The sequence below is a fragment of the Mytilus edulis genome, chromosome 11, assembly GCF_963676685.1.
Source record: "Mytilus edulis chromosome 11, xbMytEdul2.2, whole genome shotgun sequence".
NCBI classification, from domain to species: Eukaryota; Metazoa; Mollusca; class Bivalvia; order Mytilida; family Mytilidae; genus Mytilus; species Mytilus edulis.
Genome location: NC_092354.1, coordinates 46,580,361 through 46,608,137, shown reverse-complemented (window position 1 = coordinate 46,608,137; position 27,777 = coordinate 46,580,361). Strand labels below are relative to the sequence as shown.

The following is a 27,777-nucleotide window of genomic DNA, read 5'->3' as shown; positions in this document are numbered from 1 at the left end:
ATGTTAAAAAACTTTAATTTTGCATGTAAAACATAATTTGACATGTTTATGGAAAAGAAATATCTTTTATAAATCATATATTTATTTCAAAGAGGACCAATTTTCCCAATCATAGTACATTTAATAATTTAAAAGTAAAAAAAACAGTTTTATTTAGAAATCATCCCGATGAGCAAAGTGTCAAATGTATTAAGGAAAGTTAAACAAGTACTGCACGTTATAGGTACTGCATCCATTCATCTCTGCTTGGATGATTGGTGTCGCCCCTTCTTCTCTGATAAGTTTCACGTTTCATTTCGTCAGGATGAAAATCATTGCCACATCTGCTGGCTTAATAACTTTCGGCGGCATTGACATTTTCTTGCAGAGGCTTTAGTCTTTCTCTCTGAAGTTGGGTGTTAGAAATTGGCCTATTTCGATTCCGTTTCCTACCACCAAAGCGTGACCGGAAGTGAATGCAGCAGTTGAGTATGTCTATGGCAATCAAGAAAATCATTGGCAGAACGAGAAAAACGATGCAACCCCATCCAATAAATTGTGAGGACTTTGTTTGGTTTACGGAGGAGTTTTTCTTTCGTACCTCCTTTGATACAGTTTTCTTGTTTACCGAGATCTCGGATTTTGTATTCTTGTTGAAATCTTCGAGGACAATTTTCTTTACTTCAGCATTTGTTATATTCATTCCATCAAGGAAGTGCCATTTGGTATTAATAAACCTCTTTGGGCATTTACATAACAGTTTCCTTGGTCTCATTCCTAAAATAACGAAGTAAAAAGTGATATTACATTTGTTACACTATTGAGTAAATAGAATGAAAACTAAATTAAATATTAAAGTATGTATGAGAAAAGTACGTGAATGAAGATGAATTAAAATAGACTTAATCGTACTGGTAAGTTGATATATTTTTGATAATTACATAGGAAAGAATTTGTCTTATTTTATTTTTTAAAAACGCTAGACTCAAGCTAAAGCTGATATAACTAAGATTTTGCTATTAGTTCGGCATTAACATATCAACTCTTCAAATATTATCTGTGTCTTTTTAATAAAACCATATCCACAGTAAATTTCGATATAAGCGTATACGAGTTCAAAAGAAATATACATTTAGAAACAACACATGAAATACGATGTATCAGGAAGATGACGAAAATTCATTTAACTACATAGGACTGACCAAAAATACGAATTCATTGTACGTCATACATTGAAGCTTTCATACCTTTACATATTTCTGGCTCTGAACATGCTCGTTCTTCCATGTCTTTACCAGAGCATTCCAAGCCATTACATGTTCTCCATCTCCTTTGTGTCCCATTTGTTGTATCCTCCCGAGCACAATTTACTTCACAGAACTTCCAGTCATTCCATATACCCCATTCTTCATTTGCTACAAAATACCAATGTTCATTATAACTCTCCTGATGAATAAAATGATACAATTGCTTATATTTATGCAAATCAATAAATCAATCATAATTATCATGATTAAATGAAACTATCAAATTCGTTATTTGACAGAGCTATAATGATATATCGGTATACATTTCAATTGATTTCTCTATTAAAACTATAACGATAAACTATAAACATATTTTTGATTAATCAAAATTTCGAAACAAATCTAGTTTAAACAAAATTATAAATTAGGTTTTAATTCAACATAGTTATATAAACAACTTTAGATAACACGTGCTTAGGACTACATTTATTTCTTTACTTGATAGTGTTGCACTCCAAACAAAATAAAAATAAAATGATTTTAATTGGTTTTTTGTTTGTTTCTGGTAATTTTCGTGATCAATCTAGTCATCCTCGTCGTCCTCCTCCTCCTGCTCCTCCTCCTCCTCGTCGTCGTCGTCGTTGTCGTCGTCGTCGTCGTCGTTGTCATTTTGGTCGTGGTCGTGGTCGTCATTTTTATTATGATCAGATTAAATTTAGATGTTTTTTTCACTCCGTAGAAAATTGCTTTAGTTTTTTTTTATAAACAAATCCATGTCCAGCAAAGAACTTTACCACCAGAAATCGAACAACTCGACAAATTGAGTTAAAAGTTCAAATTAATTGTCGACTTGCCTTTTGTTATTATTTACTCTTATTAAATGCAAGATGAAATACAATTAAGATATTGTAACCAACTCTTTTATGTTTTCGTGTTATATATATAAAAAAAAAAACAATCATTAGATATATTAAATACTTTGGTATTAATATTTTTATTATTATTATTATAAGGTCTTTCCACTTTTCTGTGGAAAGTCCTATTTTTCTTCTTCTGATTATTGTTTTTATTTTATTCTTCCGCCACTTTTTTCAGACGGTGCTATTTTGTTTCGCAAGATGTCGCTTAGATTTCTTGCGTATGATATCGAACAGTTATTACGACTTTTCGCATTAGGTTTCAAGCCATTTAACCTTGGAAAAGCCAACCGGAAGTGGCCTTGTGTAAACCGAAAGTAGCTATTTTTTGTTCATTATTAATATAAAAGTATATAAAACGAGATATTTTTGGAATTAGTGTCAAGTAAACTTTCAAATAATACCAGAAGAAACATTTTTCAAACCGGAAGTAACAAATGATCTCCCTTATTTAAAAAAAAAACTATTTCATAGAAACCATATATTTTCGGAATCGGCGTTCAATAAGCTATCATCTGACGCTGTAAATTACATTTTAAACCGAATTTTAACCACTTTCATATCAAAATACATGGTTTTTGGTGGAAAGACCTTCTCTGAACAATTGGTTTTTAATTATTATTATTATTATTATTATTATTATTATTATTATTATTATTATTATTATTATTATTATTATTATTATTATTATTATTATTATTATTATTATTATTATTATTATTATTATTATTATTATTATTAATATTATTATTATTATTATGATTATGATTATTATTATTATTATTATTATTATTATTATTATTATTATTATTATTATTATTATTATTATTATTATTATTATTATTATTATTATTATCATCATTATTATTATTATTATCATAATTATATTGTTACTACAGTTTTGGATTTAACTAAGTTGTGTTAGAATCTTGCAGCATAGTATTAGATTTATATCAGTGCTGTTGGCATGCTATTGAATTAAAAGAAAAGCTTCCCAAAAATTAAGCTGGCCCTTTGTGAGCAGTTTACATAACAGTGATTATATTTTTTTTATTAAGTTAATACAATAACATTTGTTAAAATAATTTCAAACATGAATAACTATCAACATAGACCATACCTGTTGTTGCTTGAGTTAATGTGCTAGTCATTACAGTTGATATGGTAGTATCAACATTTTCAGTAGTTGTACTGAGTACCTCCTGTATGATAGAAGGTGTACTCTGCGTTACAATTTCTGCAGATGTATCGCTGGTTATAATTTTCATAAAATCTGCCGACGTTGAATCTCTCATAGACACAAATGTTGTACCACTAGCTTGAGTATTAGTAATAGTCATAGTTTCAGTTAATCTTTCTGTAAACAGTGGGCTTTGTTAGAAAAAGAATATATAAAATGGAAAACATAAAATAAAAAGACGGAAATATTCCGACAGGATCATGTCAAATAGAAAACACGAAGATATAAAAAGGAACAGCCCTTAAAATTAAATAAGGAATATAAGACTGAGCCCATATACGAGATGACATAATATACACCAGCGATATCCAACGGTTGACTACTATCAATAATTTACGTATTTAGCTACCTAAAGTTTAAGTCAAAGCTAAACCTGATAAAGAAAATTATAAGAATAGATAAACAAATAATATCGGAATCATACAGATTAGAAACAACTGTTTCGATAACCAATTTTAATTAGCAACTTACATACCAATTCGCATAAAGAAAATATTACCAATAATTCAAACACAAAATATAATTCAGGTGAGCTCCATGATGTTTTCGATCAATGCACATAACCTGCATCAGTGACTAAACATAAGTTGATGTTTTGTTTATGGTAGATGTTAGGAAAATTTCTACATGAATGTCTTCTCTTTTTCGAGGAATAACTGATTTCTTAAACGAAAAAAATAAATAAAAATCGATGCAATAATTAAACAAATAGATTGTGCTTTACTTTAGGCGGACTACATACTTATCGATATTAATAAATGTTTTTATTTTAGAAGGTTCTGTCTTGATCTTGCAGTAAGACCAAAGCTCTTTGTCAAAGTTGAATGAGAAGAATAGCTATGTAAGCCACATGTGGAGTAGGATCTGCTTACCCTTCCGGAGCACCTGAGATCGCCCCTGGTTTTTTGGTGGGGTTCGTGTTGTTTATTCTTTGGTTTTCTGTGTCGTGTGTGCTCTTGTTTGTTTGTCCTTTTCATTTTTAGCCATGTCGCTGTCAGTTTGTTTTAGATTTATGAGTTTGACTGTCCCTTTGGTATCTTTCGTCCCTCTTTTAAAAGCATTGATATGTTGTTTAAATAAGTTATTTAACATATCTATTTTTCCAACACGGTCATTACGGTAACCTGTTTTGTCTAGTGTTGACATCTCAAATATAACAGTTGAAACGCAAGAATCAGCATTTTCAGAAGTTGCACTGGACATTTCCCTTAAATAATATGAAAGTCTCTGCGTTACAATTGGTGGTGATGTGTCGCTGGTTAACATGTTCATAACACCTGCTGTCGTTTTGCCTCTCATAGAGACATATATTGCACTAGACGTTTGGGTATTATGCACAGTCACAGCTTTAACTGTTCGTTCTGTTAAATACAGAATATAAGTTTAATAAAAAAAACCGAGTATATTTAATTGTAAGCCGTAGAAAAACCCAATCCAGTACAGCGACAAAAAAAAAACACACCAAAAATAAAATAAAAAAACACTTTCATTAAAAAGATTTGGCTCAACAATCTTCAATAATATTTTGAAAATGTTCATGGGTTTTATAAAGATTAGAAAATGACTTTGAACTTGACTGGAGTCGAGCACACAACAAAATAACCAGATACATTTGTTGATATTGAAAACTAAAAGTTATGGGGAAATACATACTGTTAATTTTAGCCAATTATATTTGCGAACTGGGTTATGAGTGATCTGAATTACATAAATAATATTTCAGATGATATTCACATTCCAAACAATTTAAAGTGAAAGATAAACTGGATCGCTGAATTTTATAAATCGATCCCAGAAGATTTTTTTGTATGTATGTATGTATGTATGTATGTATGTATGTATGTATGTATGTATGTATGTATGTATGTATGTATGTATGTATGTATGTATGTATGTATGTATGTATGTATGTATGTATGTATGTATGTTTGTATGTATGTAACCATGATATGAACTACTTTTTATGGATTATAATTTATACACCCCATCTACCTTAATACCTTTTGTTGTATGTGATGTATTTTCAGTCAAAACAGTAGAAATTGCAGTATATGCATTCTTTGATGTTGTAATGACTAATTCCTGTATAGGATAAGGAGTGCTTTTCGTTGGTACAGATGTGTCGCTGGTTTTCATGTTCATGAAATCTGTTGTGGTAGAGTCTCTTATTGACACAGACGTTGCAGTAGTCTCCTGGGTATATTTCACAGTCACAGATTTGTCTGTGAATTATGGAATTTTTGGTATTTAAAAGAAAATGAATTTATGTAAAACCAAAAATAAGCCCATTAAATTCAATGAAACATCTGACTAAACATCTCGAAGTAAAAAAAAACAACAACTGGCAAATTCTAGAAAATGTAAACACAAGTGAAATTGGGATCATACGTTTGTTATAAAGACAATAACTGTTTAGTGTCTTTAAATATCAGCTGTACGAGGCTAGGAAACAAGGTGTATGCGAGCTTTCATTTTACGTTTGTTATATATGTATATATGTTACAGTGAATTTGCATAATCTGGGAGTATGCACAATCCTTTAGATTCTGCATAACTACTTTTCAAAATCGTTATTGATTATACGTATACTCTGTAATCCCTAAAACGAACAGTGATTATACATTATCACTGCGAATCATAATAATTCATTTTCAAATTCCCTGATATGTTTTTAGGAATTATAAGTAACACAAATATTTTCTTTTAATGTAAAAACGAATCAAAAACAGACAAATGAATCGAATGTTTGCCCTGTTCAATTATCAAATCTTATTAGAATGAAAAAAAAATTCTGTTGATATTATATTGCCGGAATCATTCATAATCCCTAATTCTACCAATTCAATATAGCATATACACTTGCTAAAAAGAGATAAAAAGCGATGTATTATCCAGTGATGATCATTTCAAAATTATTTAATTGATGAACATGTCACAAAATAATTTTTTTTTTGGGGGAGGAAAAGGGGGGGGGGTTGTTACGAACAAGAAATAAAACGTCTATCATAAACGTGCCTTCAATGTATATTTACCTATTTCCGAGACAGTAACATAAGTAGATTCAGAATTACTATTTATCATTCCACAAGTTTCATTGTTGTTTCCTGGACACGGTGTATTACATTTATTTGTCTGTTTGCCATGCTCAGACAGTTCCGTTTCTCGACAATAACAAGTCTTGAACTAGAAAAATAACAGATTGCTATATTCAAGATGTTAAAAAAATAAAATATAACCATAAAAGATTGTGTGCCATATGTTCAATATGACAATAATAGGAATACTGTGATATTCAAAAGACATTAATAAAAATCGAAAACAAAATTTGGACCTTCACTCAGACAATCATCCAACCTTTTCGTATCAAAATTACTACAAACTTAACTAAAGTTGTAAGTTTGATGAATACCCGTTAGACATACTTCAATTGTATACACCATTACAAAATTTTCATATCGGTTTAATCAACTATGTGGAAGATGGAAGATTTATTAAGAAACTCGTGAGTACTGGACTGTAACTGGGGTCCTATTCCATCTGTAGTAAATTAAAAACTCATTCGACCGCAAACTTAGAGGAACATAAACCTGTGAAATTTTCTGTATATAACCAGTAATCTAATGAGTCCTACTTTGGTGGTAATTTATTGTGAACCTCTAAAATTCTGTTCTTCTGTGAGTTTATAATAATTAATATTCCTTATATTCCAAAATCAATGTTGGATGATTATAACACAAACGATCAGATATTCATAGATAATCCATTTAAATGATAAGGTATACAATAAAGTAAGCTGACCAAGCCACAAAATTAAAAAACTTTAGTGGATCATCTTACCTGCAGGCTAAATTTGGTTTTAATAAATTTAGAAAAGAATAAATCACACAAATACTGAACTCCGAGACAAAATCAAAACGAAAAGACCTTCATCAAATGGCAAAATCAAAAGATAAAACACATCAAACAAAACGACAACAACTGTCATATTCCTGACTTGGTACAGGCATTTTCTCATGTAGAAAATGGTGGATTATATTATATATATTTTATGTGGTGCATACTCAGATTGTATTCCAAGCTTTTATATCCTTGCTTGTAAAATAAGGTCTTGAAAATATCTAATGCCATAGGTCCCTTTGAAAATAAGTTTAATGAAACAAAATAAATAATGACAGCAAACCTTCGCTCCTTTTGGTTCAATACTTTTTATATCATTTATGTTTAAGCGTCAATTGAAAAAAAAATGAATAAATGGCAGTGTTAATTCTGGAACAGCACGATTAGACTGTTCTTATATTAGAATCTGTTAGTTGATACATAAAAGACAAAGACCCGTGCAATCAACTTATTTAGATAATGTGGGAGTAAATAACGCCTGTCATAAAAACAAATATTGTAGAGTAACAATATACAACCGCTGGTCAAAAGTTTGTGAACCTTTTGCTAAACAGATCTTAATATTATTTCATAGCGGTTTATACAATAAATGTTGCCATGTTGCTACGTTTTGTATTTCAAGCCGGAACAAAGGTTATAAACTAATTTCAAATTTGAATTATGATAGTATATAAAAAAAACGCCAACAGTTGGTACAATGCTTTCAGTATTTTCTGCAAAATGGGTATCTATGATCTCCTTCAAACAAAACTCAATTACCCCATTAGCAAGAAGTTTTTGGTATCTGATCGATTGGTCAGCATGACATAAATTCATTATAAGAATCACCAAGTGTCACGGATCTTTTTGAATCAATGACATTCAATGAATTATAATATAATATATATATATTAAAAACATGTCAAAATAATTTGAAGAACTGAGCCAACGTGGTTTCATAACTTTACCAGTATTTTCTTTTTTTTTGCGTTGAGGCCTCGACTAATATAAGTCGGACGTGTCTATTTTTTGTGTTGGTTTATGTATGTATCCGGGTTTTGTTTTTTGTTTTCTGTAATTAGTTAATACTTCAGTTTTATCATGTATATCTTTTATATTCATTTGATAAAATTTACTGTTTGCAATAGCATAAATTGTTCTAAATAATAGGGATGTTCTTGTCCCAAGCAGAAATCCCTAGCCGTATTTGGCACAACCTTTTTGAAACTTTTGATCCTCAGTGCTGTACAACTTTGTACTTGTTTTGCCTTTCGAAATTTTATATCAGGGCTTCACTGGTAAGTCTTGTGTGAACGTCGCGTTTCTGGCGTATTGAATTTTAAATCTGATGCCTTTTGTTAGTTATTATTCATGTGTTACTTTGTCTAATATGTTCTCCTATTTATTTGTATTGTATTCCTGTAATATTATGTTGTCATTTTAATGTTATATCTAACATTGCCATTAACGTGTGAGGTTTGGCATGCCACAAAACCAGGTTCAACCCACCATTTTTTCTTTAAAAATGTCCTGTACCAATATAAAAAAGAAGATGTGGTATGATTGCCAATGAGACAACTATCCACAAAAGACCAAAATCGGAATATGGCCATTGTTATATTATAGTTCGTTTCTGTGTGTGTTACATTTTAACGTTGTGTCGTTTGTTTTCTCTTGTGTTTGAGTGTGAATTCACATTACTATAAGACGTGTCACGGTACTTTTCTATCCCAAATTCCTGTATTTGGTTTTGATGTTATATTTGTTATTTCTCATCGGATTCTGTCTAATTCTTAGTCCGTTATGTGTTTGTTACATTTTTATGTTGTGTCGGTGTTCTCCTCTTATATTTTATGCGTTTCCTCAGTTTTAGTTTGTTACCCCGATTTTGGTTTTTGTCCATGGATTTACGAGTTTTGAGTTTTGTTGCCTTTATTTATCTTGAAAGGTGAAAGATATCGATGTAAAGTAAATATACAAATTTTGTATCCACTCCGTTGAAACAAAACAGGGTCCGTATTTTTGAAACAGAGCAATAACGAACATAATAAGCTGTAACTGCGAGTAACCTCAGGTATGTACTTAGTTTATTTTAGTTATTGGGATTTACTAGCTTCAAGTCGCTTCCACTTTGTGTTTTTGTTAGATGCATTAATTTCTACTTGTATCAATTTCTACTTGTATCCATCTGATGAGTTAAGCCTTTTTCAACTGATTTGTATAGTTCTTTCTTATGTTCAACTGTTACACCATTGTTTCAGGTTAGGGGAGTGTTTGAATCCCGTAGCATATTTAACCCCGCCACATTCAGTATGTATGTGACTGTCCCAAATCAGGAGCCTGTACTGCAGTGGATTGACATTTGTTGATGTGCTACATATTTGTTTTTCGTTCATTTTTTGTACATAAATTAGGCCATTCGTTTTTTCGTTTGAATTGATTTCAATTTGTCATTTTGAGGCCTTTTATAGCTTTTATAGCTGACTTTGCGGTATGAGCTTTGCTTATTGTTGAGGGCCGTTCGGTGACATTAAGTTCTTAGCTTCTGTGTCATTTGGTCTCTTGTAGAGAATTGTCTCATTGGCTATCATACAACATTTCTTTCTTATATCTACATTGATCAAAAATAGGAAAACTACATTCTTACCATATAAATAAGCAATTGAACTCTTCTTAAAATTTAAAGGCATAAGGAATAGTTTGAGGGCTATTAAAAAGATGTAAAAGCAAATTATTTGTAGAGTTGCCTTTTGAATGGAAACTCAACATGTCTTTTCATTTCTATTTGCTGAGAGACTGCAAGGGGAAAATAGTTATGACCGTGAAAAGTAAGATGAAGGAATTGGCTTTGAAAAAGCGCCAGCAGTTACAAATGAGTTATGCTGGCCAATTACAGTCGTGATATAAGCACCCTTTTCTTAGATTGTCACTCAAATAATAGTATTCGTGTATTAATCTACACTATCAGCTAATTTGAATATGTTGTCCTTCAATAATAAATCTGTTTGCACGATAATGATTACATATTTACGGAATGTCTAACTTGTTTTTAAAAGTCAAGTATTCTTTAAAAGAAGATAAAGATAAACAAAACCGTGAATATAGACGGAAAGATATTTGTCGAATATTTAAACACTGTGAACCCTTTAAAGAATATAGAAAAAAATCGGCGTATTACACACATTTCCTGGTACGAGAAACAATAATGGTTCCCCTGATTATTATGTGAAATACAAGTTTTTTTTGTATCTATATTTGAGGGTGTGAGATTTAATACATTAACCAACTAATTTCAAAGTTAAGAAATAGACTGTGACCTCCCTTTGCAGGTCCAGGTCGATAAGTGTCGAATAATAGCGTTCATTAGGTCAAATATATAGTCAGGTATTTTGACAGTTTAAATAACAACTTTATGCTTTGTATAAAACGTCATATCGTAGGATATATTATTTGATGAAGATGTTATTTGACTATAAAATCGACTGGAATAAAACATTTTTGAAAAAATACACAAATGAATACGGTGAATATATAATTATGACCATATCAGTCTTAATACTTGGGAACACAGAAGTTTTGACTTCTTGCTAGTGATATCTTCGTCGAGAAAAAAATACAGTGATGTCAACCAGGAGTTGTTAATAGACTAAGATGTAAAAACCAGCAAGTACTACACATTATATACGTATTATTTTTAACTTTTAATACCATCCGAACGGAAGGTACTGACATGATTTCAACTAAAATCCCGACCTTAAATAGAATGTGAATGCATTAAAACTCCAGCAGTCGACGTTAACCATCCACATACTGGTGGTTTCTTGTTTATTATGCATGTAAAAGAGGGACAGTCAAACTTATGAATCGAAAATAAACTGACAATGCCTAAATGTGAAAACGACAAACAGACAAACAATAATACACTTGACACAACATAGAAAACTAAAGAATAAGTAACACGAACCCCACCAAAAACTAGGGTTTGAATTCAGGTGCTCCGGAAGGGTAAGCAGATCCTGCTCTACATGTTGCACCTATCGTGTTTCTTATGTATTAACAAATCCGGTAAATAGTTTAATTCGGAAGGTAACATTCATGAAAGGGAAGGGGATTGTAGAAACGACGTAAGGAACATATCCGATAATATTTGTGAAACGGTTAATCCTTAACGGTCAACCAACTCGTGATGTCGTCCGTAAAATTTACGAAGGGATGATTTCAACTTCACCATTTGGACCTCTTGGTTGAATAGCTTCCTTGTGAGCAGCAATTCTCTATCAAGAAAATCATGATATTATGCAAGCATGGGAATATCGTATCAATTTGGAGATATATACCACGTATGCAGGTGCTGCTGGAATGTTGCTACTTGGAAATGGAAAGGTGACAATTGAAAAGCTGAAATCATTTCTGTTGCGTATATATATATATGCGCCGATGTCTTAATATTATACTTGTGTCTTGTTTATGCTTAGGATTTTTTTTAAAATATACTTGATTTGGATTATGTAAGCATGAATCACGTGCAGAAAAAATATAAATGATTGAACTATTTTGAGGAAAACATACTTACCAATGTTCCACAATACCGATAGTTGTCAACACTTTTTTTACACTGGTTTTCACACCAAATGTTGGTAAGGGTCGCATTAAAACGAAAATATGTCCATGATGATTCGTATCTATAACACGATTTAACGACTACACGATCTGCAAAATAAAAACGAGTTTCGTATGATACTAATAAATTATAATAGTATTTTTCTGTTTCTCCTTTGGACTTAAAACCAGTACATTCAATATGCATGCATTGAGGATCAAATATTTTGTTACCTTCTTAATTAAAAGTGTGTTTAAATATTTTGAAAAAACAGAAGGGATTTGAATGACCTTTTCAACGAAACGAACTTCTCATCACATGATATACGGAAGACTTCTAGATCAGAAAACTTCAGTGTGAGTATAATCTTCAATTATACCTCCATTTTCAGAAATACGAAGGTGATTTTTGTAAAGATTCGAAGAACCTAATCTCATTTTATTTCTATTAGGGTATATTCCATAAATATTGTTATTTCTCAATAGAACTGTCATATATGTCATATATGTCACAAAAGAAAAAAAACGTAAATGGAGTCTTTCATTTATGTTCCTCGATAATGCTAAGAGTATATGAATAAATTTCTTAAACGATATAGTTTCTTTATCAAATGAATCGGGAAAAAGATGTGTTCATCAAATAGACGTATTTGATGTATTAAAAATAAAGACAAACGATTGAAAGTACACTTAATCCGAAACGTTCCGTATGTTAACAACGATAACAAACGTTTGATGGTTGTAATCAAATATTTTTGTTTTTCCCCTAATTGTTTGGCCAATATGATATGCCTTATCGCAACTTGAGCAATGAGGTTTAAGAAGTTATAACATCAAAAATGCCGTCTGTGTGAGTCCTGTTCTAATTCAGGTGTTTAAGGATTAATGATTAAAGAGTGTTTTTCTTCGTTTCTCAAAATGTTGATACAATCGTAAACTTTTTTTCTTAACGATTTGTTACTTATCATACATAATATCAATATAGTCTACCAATGATTTTTTTTTCTCACAATAAACACCTATACAACCCCCTCTGAAACTCAATCTTTTCACCTTAGGTCACTCCCAGTATTTGATGGGGTTCATTTTGCTCAGTCTCTAGTTTTCTATGCTATGTTTTGTCTACTAATGTTTGTCAGTTGGTCTTTTTCTTTTTTAAGTAATGGCGTTGGCAGCTTAATTTCGACTTCCCAAAGATTTTCTCTCTTAAAACATATTTAAGGGATAAGAAAGTCGATTACGAACAGTTGTATTCTATACGTTGTACATTTTATTTCGTTCACAGTACATCTTGTAACAATAAGGTGTGCAGCAAAATAAACTAAAGAAACAAAACCCCAAAAGCAATAAAAAAAATTACGTAAAAGCCAAAAGGCATTATTAATCATGATAAAACCCATTGCAATATTTATTGATATCATGCCCGTATCAGAGAAAATATTTTAAAAATGTCAAACATTTTGTCAAAAGCGCATTTCATGATTAAAGTACAGTATTAAGATTTTTATTGTCAGTATCTCTATTGTTTGGTCCGAACTGTCTTTACTAACACTATAATAATATCCATCCTTTTATAAATGGTCAGGTTGATTGAAATTTATTATAAGTGCTTTTCTTGAGTTGAAATTTCAGAAGAATCTTCAGTAACATCTATTTAATAGACCACTACTTATTTTTGTATTGTTCATATTCAAAATAAATATTAAGTAAAAATTCACATTTTGAAAAATCTTATGTTTCTAATAACATTAATATTTAATAATTAAAAGATTGGTTGATTCTTAAAATTTTACCTGCATTCTTAAGGTCAATAACTGAACAATATAATACCACAAATATCACTGAATTGTACATGTTAGCATTGACAACTGCACATGTATGTTCGTTTAGAACGTATCTCAATAACAATATTCAAATATATGAAATTAAATTATCAAATCATGCTACTCAGTCCTGAGACTCAGTCTCGGTGTACCTTTAATTCCGCCGTATCCTAAAGGATGTTTGAATCATATTTACATTTCCTAAACATGAATAAGGCAAATTGTATGTTCAAATATTACAAGTACTTCCTTGCTGATATATTAAATTTTAATCATATTTGGATCGAGTAAAGGAATTTGATAGGAAAACAAAAATTTACAAAATAAGATATTGTTATTTTGTTATAGCTTCTCTATTTAAAAAGTAAAATCACAAAAATACTGAACTTAGAGGAAAATCAATTGGGAAAGTCTATAATCATATGGCAAAATCAAATAACAAAACGCAAAAAAAACGAATGGACAAGAACTGTCATATTCCTGACTTGGTACAGGTAAACTATCATGTCATATCGAATTATTCATGTTATACCAAATACATTCCGATTACATTGTTTATTAGACATGCACGATTACAATGAAAGCTATTGATCTCATTTCGGTGTTCAAAATAACAAAATGAAAATTTTTAGTAAATACAATCTGTCCATGGGTAGGAACGAAATGTATCATTTATCTAATTGATTGTTGTTTAACACTTTCCTTACGTTAGATAAAAAAATAAATAACACCATGGCTAAAAAAGAAGACAAACACACTAATAGTACAGAAGACACAACATAGAAAACTAGAGACAAAGGAACACGAACCCCTACAAAAAACTTAGGGTGATCTCATGTGCTCCGGAAGGGTAAGCAGATCCTGCTCCACATGTGACACCCGTCGTGTTGCTTATAGTATTACAAATCCGGTAAATAGTCTTATTCGGTAGGTCACATGCGTGAAAGGGGAATGGTATTGTAGTAACGACATAAAGAACATATCCGATATCGTCTGTGAAAACGGTTATTCCAGAACGATCAAACAGTTCGTGATGGCGTCCGTAAAATTACCGAAGGAATGATTTCAACTTCACCATTTGGAACTCCTGGTTGAATAGCTTCCTTGTGAGATGTAAGTTGTGTTTTTGTTGCTTTAAGATATTTCTTATTGCAAAAGATGTATCGTTGTCCGTCTTTGAAAATATATAAATCGACCTATGGTATTGCTATCATTCTTCCCAACACCAATGTATGCTACAATTAAACAAAATCAATGCTTCTAATGCTTGTTGGATCATGTCGCAATACAAGGACCACAACTAAAATAATTGTATCACATGTTTCATAATCAAGAGAAAAAAAAAACGTTCATTGAAGTAAATGGTTTACCAAGTCATGCTGTGCAAACCACGTATTGTTCCTTGTGCAAGTTAGCTTATCAAAATTTTGATTAACAACTGAAACCTCATCCTGTGTACAAAGTACAAATCGACACTTGCTTTACGAATAAGGGGACTGTATGATTTTCAAGTGTCGGCGTTGCTATATATTGTTTTTTTAAATCGCATGTCATTGCCTGTATAGAAATAAAATGCAAAACTTCGCTTATTAAGGACGATCAATGTGGAAAGCTAAATAAAGGAACATGTTACCGCAAGTTATCTGTTAAACAAATCAATCATGTGCCAGATTTGCACTTTGTCCAAAATTATCGGTTTTTTTAAACCTATGTACTCTCTTGAAATTAGATAAAAGTAGGTACTAGATTTATTCATATGTTTGTAACATAAGTTTGAGACAGTTTGTAATTGTGTTATATACATTTGAACATTGAACCCTTTCTTGCATTGAACTTATTTATAGTGGTATATTTGAAATAAAATCAACTGCGATGCACTCTTAATGAATACAAGGAAGTAATAGGAGATGACTACATTTTAATATATATATATATATATATATATAACTTGCCATTTTTAGCTCGTATAACTATATCCTCTTCGTTGTCCGAATTTGGAAACAACACAATCACTAGTTAAGACATCACTTCCTTCGTTGTTTTGCATTACAAATATACTTCCATCGTATGTATCCATTTTGGAACACTGGGAAGGTATTCACAAAAATATATTAAGTAGTGTTCGCGCATGCAAAAAGCATGATACACATACACTATGTCTCTATGTACATTGAGCAATACACGTTGCTTTCCATCAACTGTACTTTATTTGTGTGTATTATTTTAAATTGAGCTAATGGGGATGGTTTTTTTTTTTTTTTTGATAGTGTTAAATTCTGAAAAAAAAATTGATTACCAGCATCGAAAAAAATACCCGGAATAAAACACGTTTGCGCGGAAAAATATCTGGCTCAGATAAATTAACAAAATACCCCCCCCCCCCAACCACCTTTTACGTTAAGTGGTTGCTTCTTTATAAAAGCCATTTTGATGATTTGCAGTAGTTTATAAATAATAAAGATGTCTCGATTAAGCATTAAAAAACGTAGGCTGCAGCAGCGTGCTTACAGGCGAAGAATATATATTTTTATTCTCATAAAGCCAATGCATTACATCGGTACAGAGATTGAAGAAGAAGAAGGAATGATATATTAGGGATCACTATATTTTTATCTTTTCTGTTTGTTTCAAATGGTATTTCTTCTCCAAGGAGTATTATGCAAAGGGAGGGGGTAATGTTGTTTTTTAAGTTTTAAGGGTAATTTAACGGATCCGAGATACATGCACTATACAAACAATACATTTACCTCACACTTTTTAGGTAATGCATTTATGAGTGAATCGTTGTTTGAGTAAAGACCAGTGGCAAACATTTCTGTGCAAGGTAAGTCGTTTCGGAAAGACCTTCATTTTTTAAATGAATTATGTGTTCGGCAATGATGCTGCTTTGAGTCTTGATAAAGGCTTAACAAAGTTACGTTAAGTTTAAAAAAAACCCAAATAAATATATCAAGTTTAGACAAATATTTATGTAAAGAACTTTATTAATAATTGTTAGAAATATCAATTTTATTCAAAATTGTTTCTTTCTTAAATATACACGGTGAAACTAATGTTTTAAATGCCTAGTTTTGTGTACACTTTATCTACACAAGGCCTACATCGAGTATCGACTGCATGTAGACAAAACATGATTTACACTACATGTAAACATTGAGTTTTATCAATGGGAACGTAATTTTGTTTAGTTTACGTGTGAGTTACACTTACACAACATCGAGTTTAGGTCAATGTGAACACGGCCTTACTGTCCATTCTGTAAAATTGTCCAATAATTTTACTGAAGGGACTGTTTTCGGCTTATATCCTTTACTTCAATTTATCTCGTTTTCAGGAACAATCTGGTATTACAAAAATTAGCAAAAAAACACACCCGAAAAATTAGCAAAATATTTTGCGCATTATCACTTAAGCACTACTAATGACTCATCTAAAAAGACTATGAAACCATACCTGTATCAGAAAAAAAATATTTTCAAAGTGTCGAAAGCGCATTTCATATATTAAATTAAAAAAAAATATATATCCCTGTTTTATTAACTAACTCGCAAAAAAACGGTTTTATTAAAATCATAACATGTCTTACATTATTCATTCTTTCATAACTCAGCTTGATTATAAAAATATGAGTCCAATTTGCTTCAGTGAATTCAGACGCAGTGTATGTAAAATCTTTTAACTACATGAAATTTTGATATTGGCTAATTAAAAATCGACATAAATTCTAAATCATTATTTTAAAAAATTAAATATATCTGATATTGAACGAGTTGAGGATTTTCATAATCTTACCTGAAGTCTTAATGTAAATAACTGAACTAATTAATACCACAATTATGACCGGATTGTTCATATCAGCTTGACAATAGTACACGTCTATCGTTTTGAAAAGTATCTCAATACAAAAAATCCAAAATCAAAAGTTTAATTTCCAAAATCATGCTGCGCAGTCTCGATGCCTCTTTTATGACGCCTTGTCATACAGGATGTGTGAATCATATTTACGTTTCCATAACAAGCTAATGGCAAAATGTATGTGTAAATTTCCTTGCTGATGTATTAACGTTTAAACATATTTGGATCGAGAAAGAGAATTTGATAGGAAAACAAAAGTTTACAAAATAATATTTTGTCATTTTGTTATAGCTTCTCTATTTAAACTACCATGTTCTTTGAATTATTAACATTCCGATTACATTGTACAATAGACAGGCCTGATTACAGTGAAAGCTATTGATCTCATTCCGGTGTTTAATTACAAAATGAAATGATATTTTTAGTTAATACAATCTGTCCATAGGTAGGAACGAAATGTATCACTTATCTATGTTATTGTTATTGAACACTTTCCTTACGTTAGATAAAATAATAAAAATACAAGGTACACATTTCAAACATGAAAAACGCGGATTTATTGACTGTTGTTTGCTTAATCACCAGTGATAAACAACATATAAGGTATTAGCATGATCAAATGAGGATTAAAATTTGAGTTCTTAGTAAAAGAAAAAAAGACAAGACACAACACACCTAATCATACAACGCAACGCTACACAAAACATTAAAAATAAATCAACACAAACTCGTTGAATGAGAACTGACAATACTTTAAAGCAGTTAAGATATCAATATTTTATCGGAAGACATAATTTAAGGTAATAAAAAAATTCTTTGTGAATAGAGTCACAAATAAAAAAAACCGTATGCGTCAAAAGGATAGGCGGCTATAGTATATGCATTTCTGACTGATCAAGGACATACACATTGGACCGAAAAGTCATATACAACACAAGTCTAACAGACTTTTGACTGAAACAAATATTAAGTGCCTGGGTTAGACATGTCTGTGGGCAAACAACCCTTTACTGACCTGGACAGTAGTGTAAAAGCAGTTAAGAACTACCTGTCAAAAATCAGTTGATAAGTTATAGATATTGCATTTTAAGGTTTTTTGTCGAAGAACACCCCAAGTTGTGTTCTACAACAAGAAAAACCTTAAAATATGCATTATCTGACTTATTATACGTCAAAAATATTATATTTTATAATGATTTGCAAAATTTAGTATGCTATTTAAACGACCATACTAAAGTGAGATATTCCTTTCTAATGCGTTCAGGTTTTAATACGCCCTACGGCTCATTTAGAATGTGAAATAAAACTTACTAAGTATTCTAGATATAAATCTTTGGACTTATTATCAATACACCAAACAAATATTACTGTAACTGCATGAAAACAGACACAAATGAGTTGTTACCATCCGATAACGGTGTATGACTAATACAAAACACATTGTAAGTAATTTATTGTACCAACTTAGTTTGGGGGGTATGTCTTTTTCTATTTGTAATGACATTTCTACCACGGAAAAGTGATTATTTTTTTCAACAATTGTATTTGAATCAAATGAAATATTCAGAAAGAATGTCTTTTGAATAGCAATACATTTTTTAAACAGATAATCAGGATATAATTATATACACTCACCACCCGACCCTATTGTGAGTTACGTGAATGTTATTCAATAGAATATAAGAATAACTTATTAGTTCATCCTTTGATAGAGTAAAAGGTACACTTAGATTTAAAAAAGTTAAGAACTGACACGAAGAGGAATATAAATACATGTAGGTCAGAGTATGATTTCCTATTTAGTGTGTATCGTCCTGAACATGCATGAAATATTTGACACTGAACGTTTAGCAAGCAACCAACAATCAATTAACCTTTTATTTTATGAAAGTCTACATTAAACTTCATCTCACATATATGATAATGTTTCTATATTGTAGCGATCAAGTAACAAAACTTCACGTTATATTTGTTTCTAAAATTAAAATGCGGCAATGACAATTTCTTTTACACCTATCATCGATTGAACTTTAAAAAATAAATTTCCAAATTGGCAACCAAAAATCTTTCAGACGAATATATAATTTTGAAGTAAATTATAGTTTGCATTTGTATCAAGGAAAATAATGACGTGATATAGGTAATTATTTTATGCCTTGGAACACATTTCATTGAAACATTGTATTGTCCGAGTTATTTCTGAGAAAGAATTACCTATGGTTCTGAAAAAAATAACTGCATATAGGTATATACATTGACAGAAACCGTAAAACACAACTAACAAAAAAGAATTAATTCAAGAGTTCAGGCAGTTATTGATACATTAAACGCAAATTATTAAAATGCTCGTTATTGAGTAGCAATATCTTATAAATATAGAAAACAAATGTCTTTCGTTCTGTCTTTCTATCGTTATTAAGAATGTGCTGTAGGAGAAACATCAGCCTTTTCTTCACATGTTAGATATTTTTATGATCAGGCAAGTATAAATGTTGTGTATCGTTTATAGAAAAGGAGAACATACTTCTGATATAAGTGATCTTTATTGCATTCAATGGTGATATACATATGTATGATATATAAGAAAACATTAAAGATTATTTGATCATATTTTAAGCCAGACAAAGTCTTTATATCTGTTGAATGTCATTTCTTTCTTAGAATGTTTGCATAAAGTATTCACATACCAAGTAAATAATAATGATTGATGCCAGCATACATTGTTCCATTGTAAAATAGGGTGATCTTTCAACAAAATATTTACCCTACATTATGACAGTTGCTGGAGAAGGAATGGTTGCTGCTGTATTTTATCGTTATCTTCTGAACGTTTCACAATATAAATCTATAACCATGTAAACGATTGTATTTTTTTTAACATTTTTGTCGTGTCGACTTTAAAGAAGCGTAATAAAGGGAGAAGATTTGTTGATTTTTTTTTACTCATGTCGAAGCATTCAAATGATAAAATTAGCTGAATATAAGCATTTAAGAAGCAGCAAAATTAATACAAGGAAGTCAATTTTAATGGTTTAGTGAGATGATCTGATCATAAACGAAAAAAGACAGCTTGGGAATGGGAATCATAATTACTTTTTTTAATTTTAAATACTATTATAGTGATATTTGAAACTTCTGTGTAGTATATCTGTAACAAGCAATATTAACGGACATGAATTATGAAATATTATCAATAGTTATAGGATACCATACGTAACATGCTTCAAGCTCTAGTTACACAAATACGTTTTCCGAAAACAAAATGTAGATTAAATGCACTTCAAATTGAAAAATTAATGCAGATATTGACTTATGACCAAATACAATGTTTCTATGCACATGTTAATAATCAACCATATTTACACTCATGTCGAATCGATACAGCTCACATATATATCTTTTTATCACTTAATACCAATGATGAAATTCTGATATATTGAAAAGCATTTATTCAAGAGCACGTGCATCATAATGCAGAACTATGTTTTTTGAAAAGTGTGGAGACTTATTTATGATTATATAAAATTTAACTTGATCGTTGATTTCAGATTTGCTTGATCAATTAAATAAATGACATCTGGCGTACTAAATTATAATCCTGGTACCTTTGATAACTATATGGACCATCCATTTGTATATGACATTCTTCTTTTCTTATAACAATTATAGATTTACTTGAAAATAAGATCCTCATCATACTTTCAGTTTTGAAAAGTAATTCCGTCTGTTACACACAATTTGAAGGGAAAATGAATAATAAAATATTATAGAAATTTATTTTAACCATTTTAGTGACGTCAGACTATTCGTTTAACGTAGTGTCTTTTTATAGCAAAACACTTCTGAAACCTGTCGCGGACAATGTTTTTGCTTTGTGTGTCATATTTCAATAAGTTTAAACTGGCTAATTTACTGATGTATTTTCACAAATATAATTATTTTACAACCAATCTTTATATTTTGTTATTTATGTATGCCTTCACTGGGAATCGAACCCAATCCTGAAGTCTTTATGAATTTATTTCATCAACAAAGCGATGAAAACTGGAAGTACTAGAGGGTATGATACCCTTTAGTACTTCCAGGTTTCATCTCATTTGACAGTTTACACAGCTAGATGAACTTCCTGTTTGTGGAACAATTACGAATTTGCCGGTATTTCAAAGGAATATTACTTATGAAATCAATCTCAAGGCTAAGAAATACGGGTGAAAACGGTTCATTTTCGGAATTCCCGGGTTATTCAATGACCCGACGGGTGTCCCAAGTGATCCCTCAGAATTGTGAAAATCTCGGGTCACACCCGCAGAATACGGGTCAGTTGATAGGCATGGGTATCACAAACCATGAAGCAAGATATTTGGAACTAGCTTTAAGTAACAGATATCGAGGAAATTGAATATGAAAATGTGTATCTGACTATACTAAATGTACAATGAAACATTTTTACTACATACAGTCCTCATTTCAAGGCTATATGAAAGATATGTTTTATACTCATTCAAACACAAATTTCATAAGTTCGCATAAAACAAATGGGTTTTGTTAAACTACTGCCCCTTTGTATTAAGCAAATAGTCGACATTATGTTTTTACGCTTAACGGACAGCTTTAAATAAAAGAAAGACCTGCACGTTTGAGTGATAACATAAAGCAAACACACTGTAGCTGTCCAGTTTATTTTATTTGTGTTTTTTAGGAAACTTACTTCTTCTGATATGTCTCCGGTTTTAAGTTCTAAAAGCGTCTAAGTATGTAAATCAAGAAGAATTTGTCAAATTGATTCGACTCATATTTCGGTATCATGTTTAATGTAATAATCGTATGAAAAATCATTTCAAAGAATGGAAATCGGATATTTCAAGATTAAATCCAAAATAACGATTATTTTTCAAAGTATTCATTAACTCATATTCAGTTTCACTGTTCGATAACATAGACTAATATTTTACAAAACGACGCTGAGAAGCCTTACTGATAGAAAAACGGTTAAAGTGTACGATACAACAAAGGCATGTAAATGAAATATGAAATGATGCCATCAAATTAAACGTTTTTTTTTGTTATTGTTTTTTGCAAATGGAAAATATAATTATTACTTTAAGTGTAGGTGGTTTTTATCTCTCCTGTTTCATTTGTTATTCTTTGGATATTAAATCTGGTAACTGTATACTATATTGTATAATTACAGCTACTATAAACTTCCAAATAACTACCTAAAACTGTTTATAATCAATTTGACTTGAAATATTCATGCTTTTTTTTTTATCAAGAATGTTAAAATAAGTTGAGAATTGTAATGGGGGATATGTTAAAGAAACAACAACTATATCAAAGGGCAGAGACCATCCGTTGCCAACAATGGGTCTTCAACTCAGCGAGCGCTAATCTTTAGCTACCTAAAGTACAAATAGTTTCTGATATATTTCTAATATGCCTAATTAAGTGGAAGGGATCAGGTTGTTGTCAGAATAACTAAGTAAGTGACGCAAGTTTGTTTAAATTTTTCGAAAAACTAAGGATTTCCTTATTCCAGGCATAGATTTCCTTAGCCGTATTTGGCACAACTTTTTGGAATTTTGGATCCTAAATGCTGCTTAACTTTGTAATTGTTTGGCTTTATAAATATTTTGATATGAGCGTCACTGATGAGTCTTATGTAGACGAAACGCGCGTCTGTCGTACTAAATTATAATCCTGGTACATTTGATAACTATTTACACCACTGGGTCGATGCCACTGCTGGTGGACGTTTCGTCCCCGAGGGTATCACCAGCCCAGTAGTCAACACTTCGGTGTTGACATGAATATTAATAATGTTGTCATTTTGTTTTATAAATTTCCTATTAACAAAAGTTTTAAAAATTTTTCGAAAAACTAAGGATTTTCTTATTCCAGGCATAGATTTCCTTAGCCGTATTTGGAATTTTTGATCCTCAATGCTCTTCAACTTTGTAATTGTTTGGCTTTATAAATATTTTGATATGAGCGTCACTGATGAGTCTTATGTAGACGAAACTCGCGTCTGGCGTACTAAATTATAATCCTGGTACATTTGATAACTATTTAAACGTTTGTGGAGTTGGTCATTCAGGGCATTCAAAAGTAAAATGGTGTTTTGTCTGTCGGAACAGTTGTGGTCTTGGGTCTTCTAACAATAATCTTCTTATACAGTTAGAGGATACAACAAAATATGTAGAAATGTCGCCTTCAGTCACATTGCATGTTAGACAGTCTATCTTCAATAACGGGTAACTTATATTATAAAGTTCCAATTATGGAAAAAGTAGATATTTATATATAATGGTTATTGTTGAATCGATGAGATATTTTTGGGTTTACCATGACATGATTAATTTATTTAGACATGAAATATATTAAAGGAGTAGGTTCAGTAAGACCCCTTTTTGGCCCCAAAATTAAGCAGTTTTGCAAAATTGTGAAAATGTAATCTTTAAGCTATTTTTTGGAAAGTAAAATGCTTCTGCTACATAAATATGTGCTGTTTTTGACAATACAATGCACATATATCGTGTACTAGCATCATAAAGTCATGATAAATTACTGAAATCTTTGCAATTATAGCATTTTAGTTAAATTTTAGACGGTTTCCGTCTTAAATGAAAGTGTTCATTCATAATATTGAAATGGAAGTTGTATTTCGTGATAATACATAACATATATAAAGGTTGAGGATGAACACGGATGCGGCCACTTTCATTTTTGACGTAAACCATTTGAAAAGTGACGTTTTTTGGCATATTTGATAGATTTTTCATATTTAAGCTTCAATTGGAGCGTTTTTAATGACTGAATCAGTTAAAATCTTTAACATAAACTAATCGAATCAATTGAAATAGACACTTAAGTGTTTAAAAAGTGTTCTTAATATCTCGTTAGATGAAACTGAAATTTGGGGCCAAAATCGGCCCTTACCGGACCTACTCCTTTAACACCTTCAACACAGCGTTATTCGGACCACAGAATTTATTATTATTGACCAAAGAAATTGCAAAATCTTTGTAAAAAATCAATGTTAAAAAATAGGTGCTGAAGGTTGTTGTGTTTTAATTTGCTTATTTCCGTCGTTTAACATTGGTTATTTAGTTGACATTAATTCATCGAACAAGCAGACGCTATGTATACGCTCAACTAAATTATGAGGGTCATATAAACCAAATACATAGCCAACGACTGAAACTGTCTGATGATATCAAATGAACGTCATCATTAGTGACGTATCATTGATAGACGTGGCTTTGATAAGGGACTTTCTGATTTGAAAGTTCGGTATTTTTATGTTTTTCTTTTTACTGCATTTCCTTCGATTAGCCATATTTCTATTAAAATATGATATGCAATGAAAACGCAAACAATTGAAAATTGAAAATTTATTGGTCATAGATTTTATGTTTTGTACAGAATAATCTTATTTATAGAAATTTCATTTCATTTGAATATCTCTCTTCAGGGACTTAGCTTTTTCCACACGTTCACTTTATAGCACTGTCAAGCTCATCAATAATTAAAATTTATTGAATAGCTGAATGTTTTTAATGTATTTTCGTAGAAAAAACTCCCATTTGAAATCAAAAGTGATAATCATTAACTTTAATTCTTTTTTATATCTTTCATTTCATATAACAAATTAAAAATATTAATTGTACATATAAAACATCGGAAACCTTAAAGTATTAATTGTCATTATGAAATGAAATTTAGAATTTTAGATTCAAAACAATGATTACCTATGGACATATCCGTTGGGACCAACAGTTGAAAAGAATTTTTGAATAGGATGTGCTTATTCTTGCGAAGCAACTGAAACCTCCAGTTTAGATGGGTTTGTATTGCTTAGTCTTGGTATTTTTTATTTAGTTTTTTATGTACTGTTTTCTGTTTTCGTTTTTAGCCATGGAGTTGTCAGTTTATGTTCCACTTACGAGTTTGAATGTCCTTTCATATATTTTTCCTCTTCTCATTATGTTTAATCGAGCATACTATATTACAGTTCAACGATGACATCTTCTCTTTATGAAATATCAAAAAAAGCCTACTTTAATTGTTCAGAAAACAACTTTGTGCCATTAAATACCCCCCCTCAAAAAGAAAATTAAAAAAATAAAATAAATAAATAAAATAAAAAAAATAAAAAAAATAAATATAATCATAAACATCAGGACTCTAAAGAATATATGAAGAAAAGCAAAGTAAAAAAGGCCATGATGAAAAATAGAAAAACAAACATATTTTTTTTGTAAAGAAAAGGAGAATGATACCAAAAAGTACATTTACACACATGAATCTAAATTAAACTTATAACGCTATGACAAAATAAGAGAAAGGCAAAAAGACAAACAAAAGTACACACATCACAAAAGCTAATAACCTAGCAACACGAACCCCACAAAAACCCGGAAATGATGTCAGGTGATCCACAGGGTAAGCAGAACAATGCTTAATCCGACAAATAACAAAGCAAAATTAAACATATATTTACACCATTTGCATGTTGTTCATTATCTGATATGACATATTAATAACAAAAAAGTTACTATCCTGATTAATACGATTATTTTCGGTTTTGTTTTGAATTAACTACATTTGAACGAGGATCAAACTAATAAGCAAATGTCAACACATAACAAACACTTTAATTAGGTAAAGTTATCAAACAAGGGTCGAGTTGTCATTAAAATAACTAAGTAAGTGACGCAAGGTTATAAAAATTCGTGATGAAGGTCATTCAGACAATCAAACATAAAATGGTGTTAACGTCTGTCGGGACGGTTGTTGTCTGTGGTCTTCTAACAATTGTCTTCCTATAGTCTTCACAAAAATGTAGGAATATCGCCGTTAATCCTGTTGCATGCATAAGAGTCTATCATGAATAATAAGTATTTTATATTGTCATATACGTTGAGATTGAGAAGAAATATCTAATTCAAGTATGTAATTATGTATAATGGATATTATTGAATAAAATTCCGAGGTGCGTGGTTTGAACTTGACACAATTTATGTATTTTTACATACAATATATCAAGTATGACACATTAAACACCACGTCATCCAAATCGCCGAATTTTATATGATTGACAAAAGGGATGGCAAACACTTTGTTAAAAATCAATAAAAAAACAAGAATGTGCCAATAGTCCACGAAAAGCCTAAATGACATTTCTCAATAACAGTTCAATGTTATACCATTATTATATACTTTAGATGTTGGGCAAACAATTTCTGTAGATATCAACCAACAGAAATGATGGGGAAATAATTGAGTATTGTCTAGATAAACTAATTAAAACAAGCATATGTCCGTAGTACAGGGATTCACCACTCGCACTATTATTTTCTATGTTCAGTGGAACGTAAAAATGGGATGGAAACTCTAATTTGGCATTAAAATCAGAAAGATCATATGTTAGGTAAGATGAGTAGTAAGTTTCAAGTTAATTGGACTTCAACTTCATCAAAAACTACCTCGACAAACAACAGTAAACAAATCACAGGGTAAGCAGATGAAGGCTTAATTCGACAAAGAACAAAGCAACATTTAACATATATTTACGCCATTGCTGCAAGAAGTGACATGTTGTTCATTATCTGATGGTTAAATATTGATAAAAGAAACATAACCTGATTACTACGACTATTGTCGTTTTTCTATTAACTACATTTAAACGAGGTTCAAACTATTCGGGAAGCTGTTAATACATAACAAATAACTTAATTAGGTATATGTATTTTAAAACCATGATGATACATTCGTCAAGTAAAAGCTCAAACAGTATTTTGCAATTGAAATTTAAAACATTTTTGTGACGTCATTCTATTGTTTTAACCGTTCTCTATTTCAGTTATTGGGCTATAATTTACCTGTAAGAAACTATCATGTTACCTTTAGCTGTCCAATATTTGTAAGAATAGCCCTACTCTGCCTTAAAAATTGGACAGCTAAATGTAGCCTAACTGTTTCTTATAGGTAAATGATAGTTCAATCACTGTCATAATAACAAAAACCTATCAATTACCCCAATTGTTTAAAATCATGTGAACAAAAAATACAACAAACGAACAAATGACAATTGAAAAAAAACATATTATTAAAGTCACCTTCCAATACAATAATTTTGTCACTCATCACACTTTCAAATTTAACACTACCAATATTTATATCACAGCCATTTTTCTCATGTTTTTTGGTTGTCCTCTTTTAGCACTTATTCTAATAGTTGA

The 27,777-nt window shown here is 30.7% G+C and overlaps 1 protein-coding gene across 2 annotated transcripts; it reads right to left on the bottom strand.

The window, feature by feature from the left end:
* Positions 1-64: 64 nt before the first annotated feature.
* On the bottom strand, positions 65-17,774 carry LOC139495686 (uncharacterized). Of its 2 annotated transcripts, XM_071284016.1 has the most exons (7): positions 17,474-17,774; positions 11,833-11,969; positions 6,416-6,566; positions 5,384-5,605; positions 3,264-3,500; positions 1,227-1,394; positions 65-756 (listed from the first exon to the last, which is right to left on the bottom strand). In XM_071284016.1, exons 1-7 carry the CDS (start codon positions 17,532-17,534, stop codon positions 332-334), a joined length of 1,401 nt encoding a protein of 466 aa, XP_071140117.1. In that variant the 5' UTR covers positions 17,535-17,774; the 3' UTR covers positions 65-331. The 2 variants fall into 2 exon arrangements, with proteins under 2 accessions (XP_071140117.1, XP_071140118.1); XM_071284017.1 differs by lacking the exon at positions 5,384-5,605 and having other exon boundaries at positions 17,474-17,772.
* Positions 17,775-27,777: the final 10,003 nt, after the last annotated feature.

Bases quoted from the DNA above. Each gene is read 5' to 3' on its own strand.
- LOC139495686 (XM_071284016.1), bottom strand. From the start codon at position 17,534: ATGAACAATCCGGTCATAATTGTGGTATTAATTAGTTCAGTTATTTAC. The intron at 3,501-5,383 runs GTATTAAGGTAG...CACTGTTTACAG, and splicing joins TACATCACATACAACAAAAG to AAAGATTAACTGAAACTATG. The intron at 757-1,226 runs GTATGAAAGCTT...TCGTTATTTTAG, and splicing joins AGAGCCAGAAATATGTAAAG to GAATGAGACCAAGGAAACTG.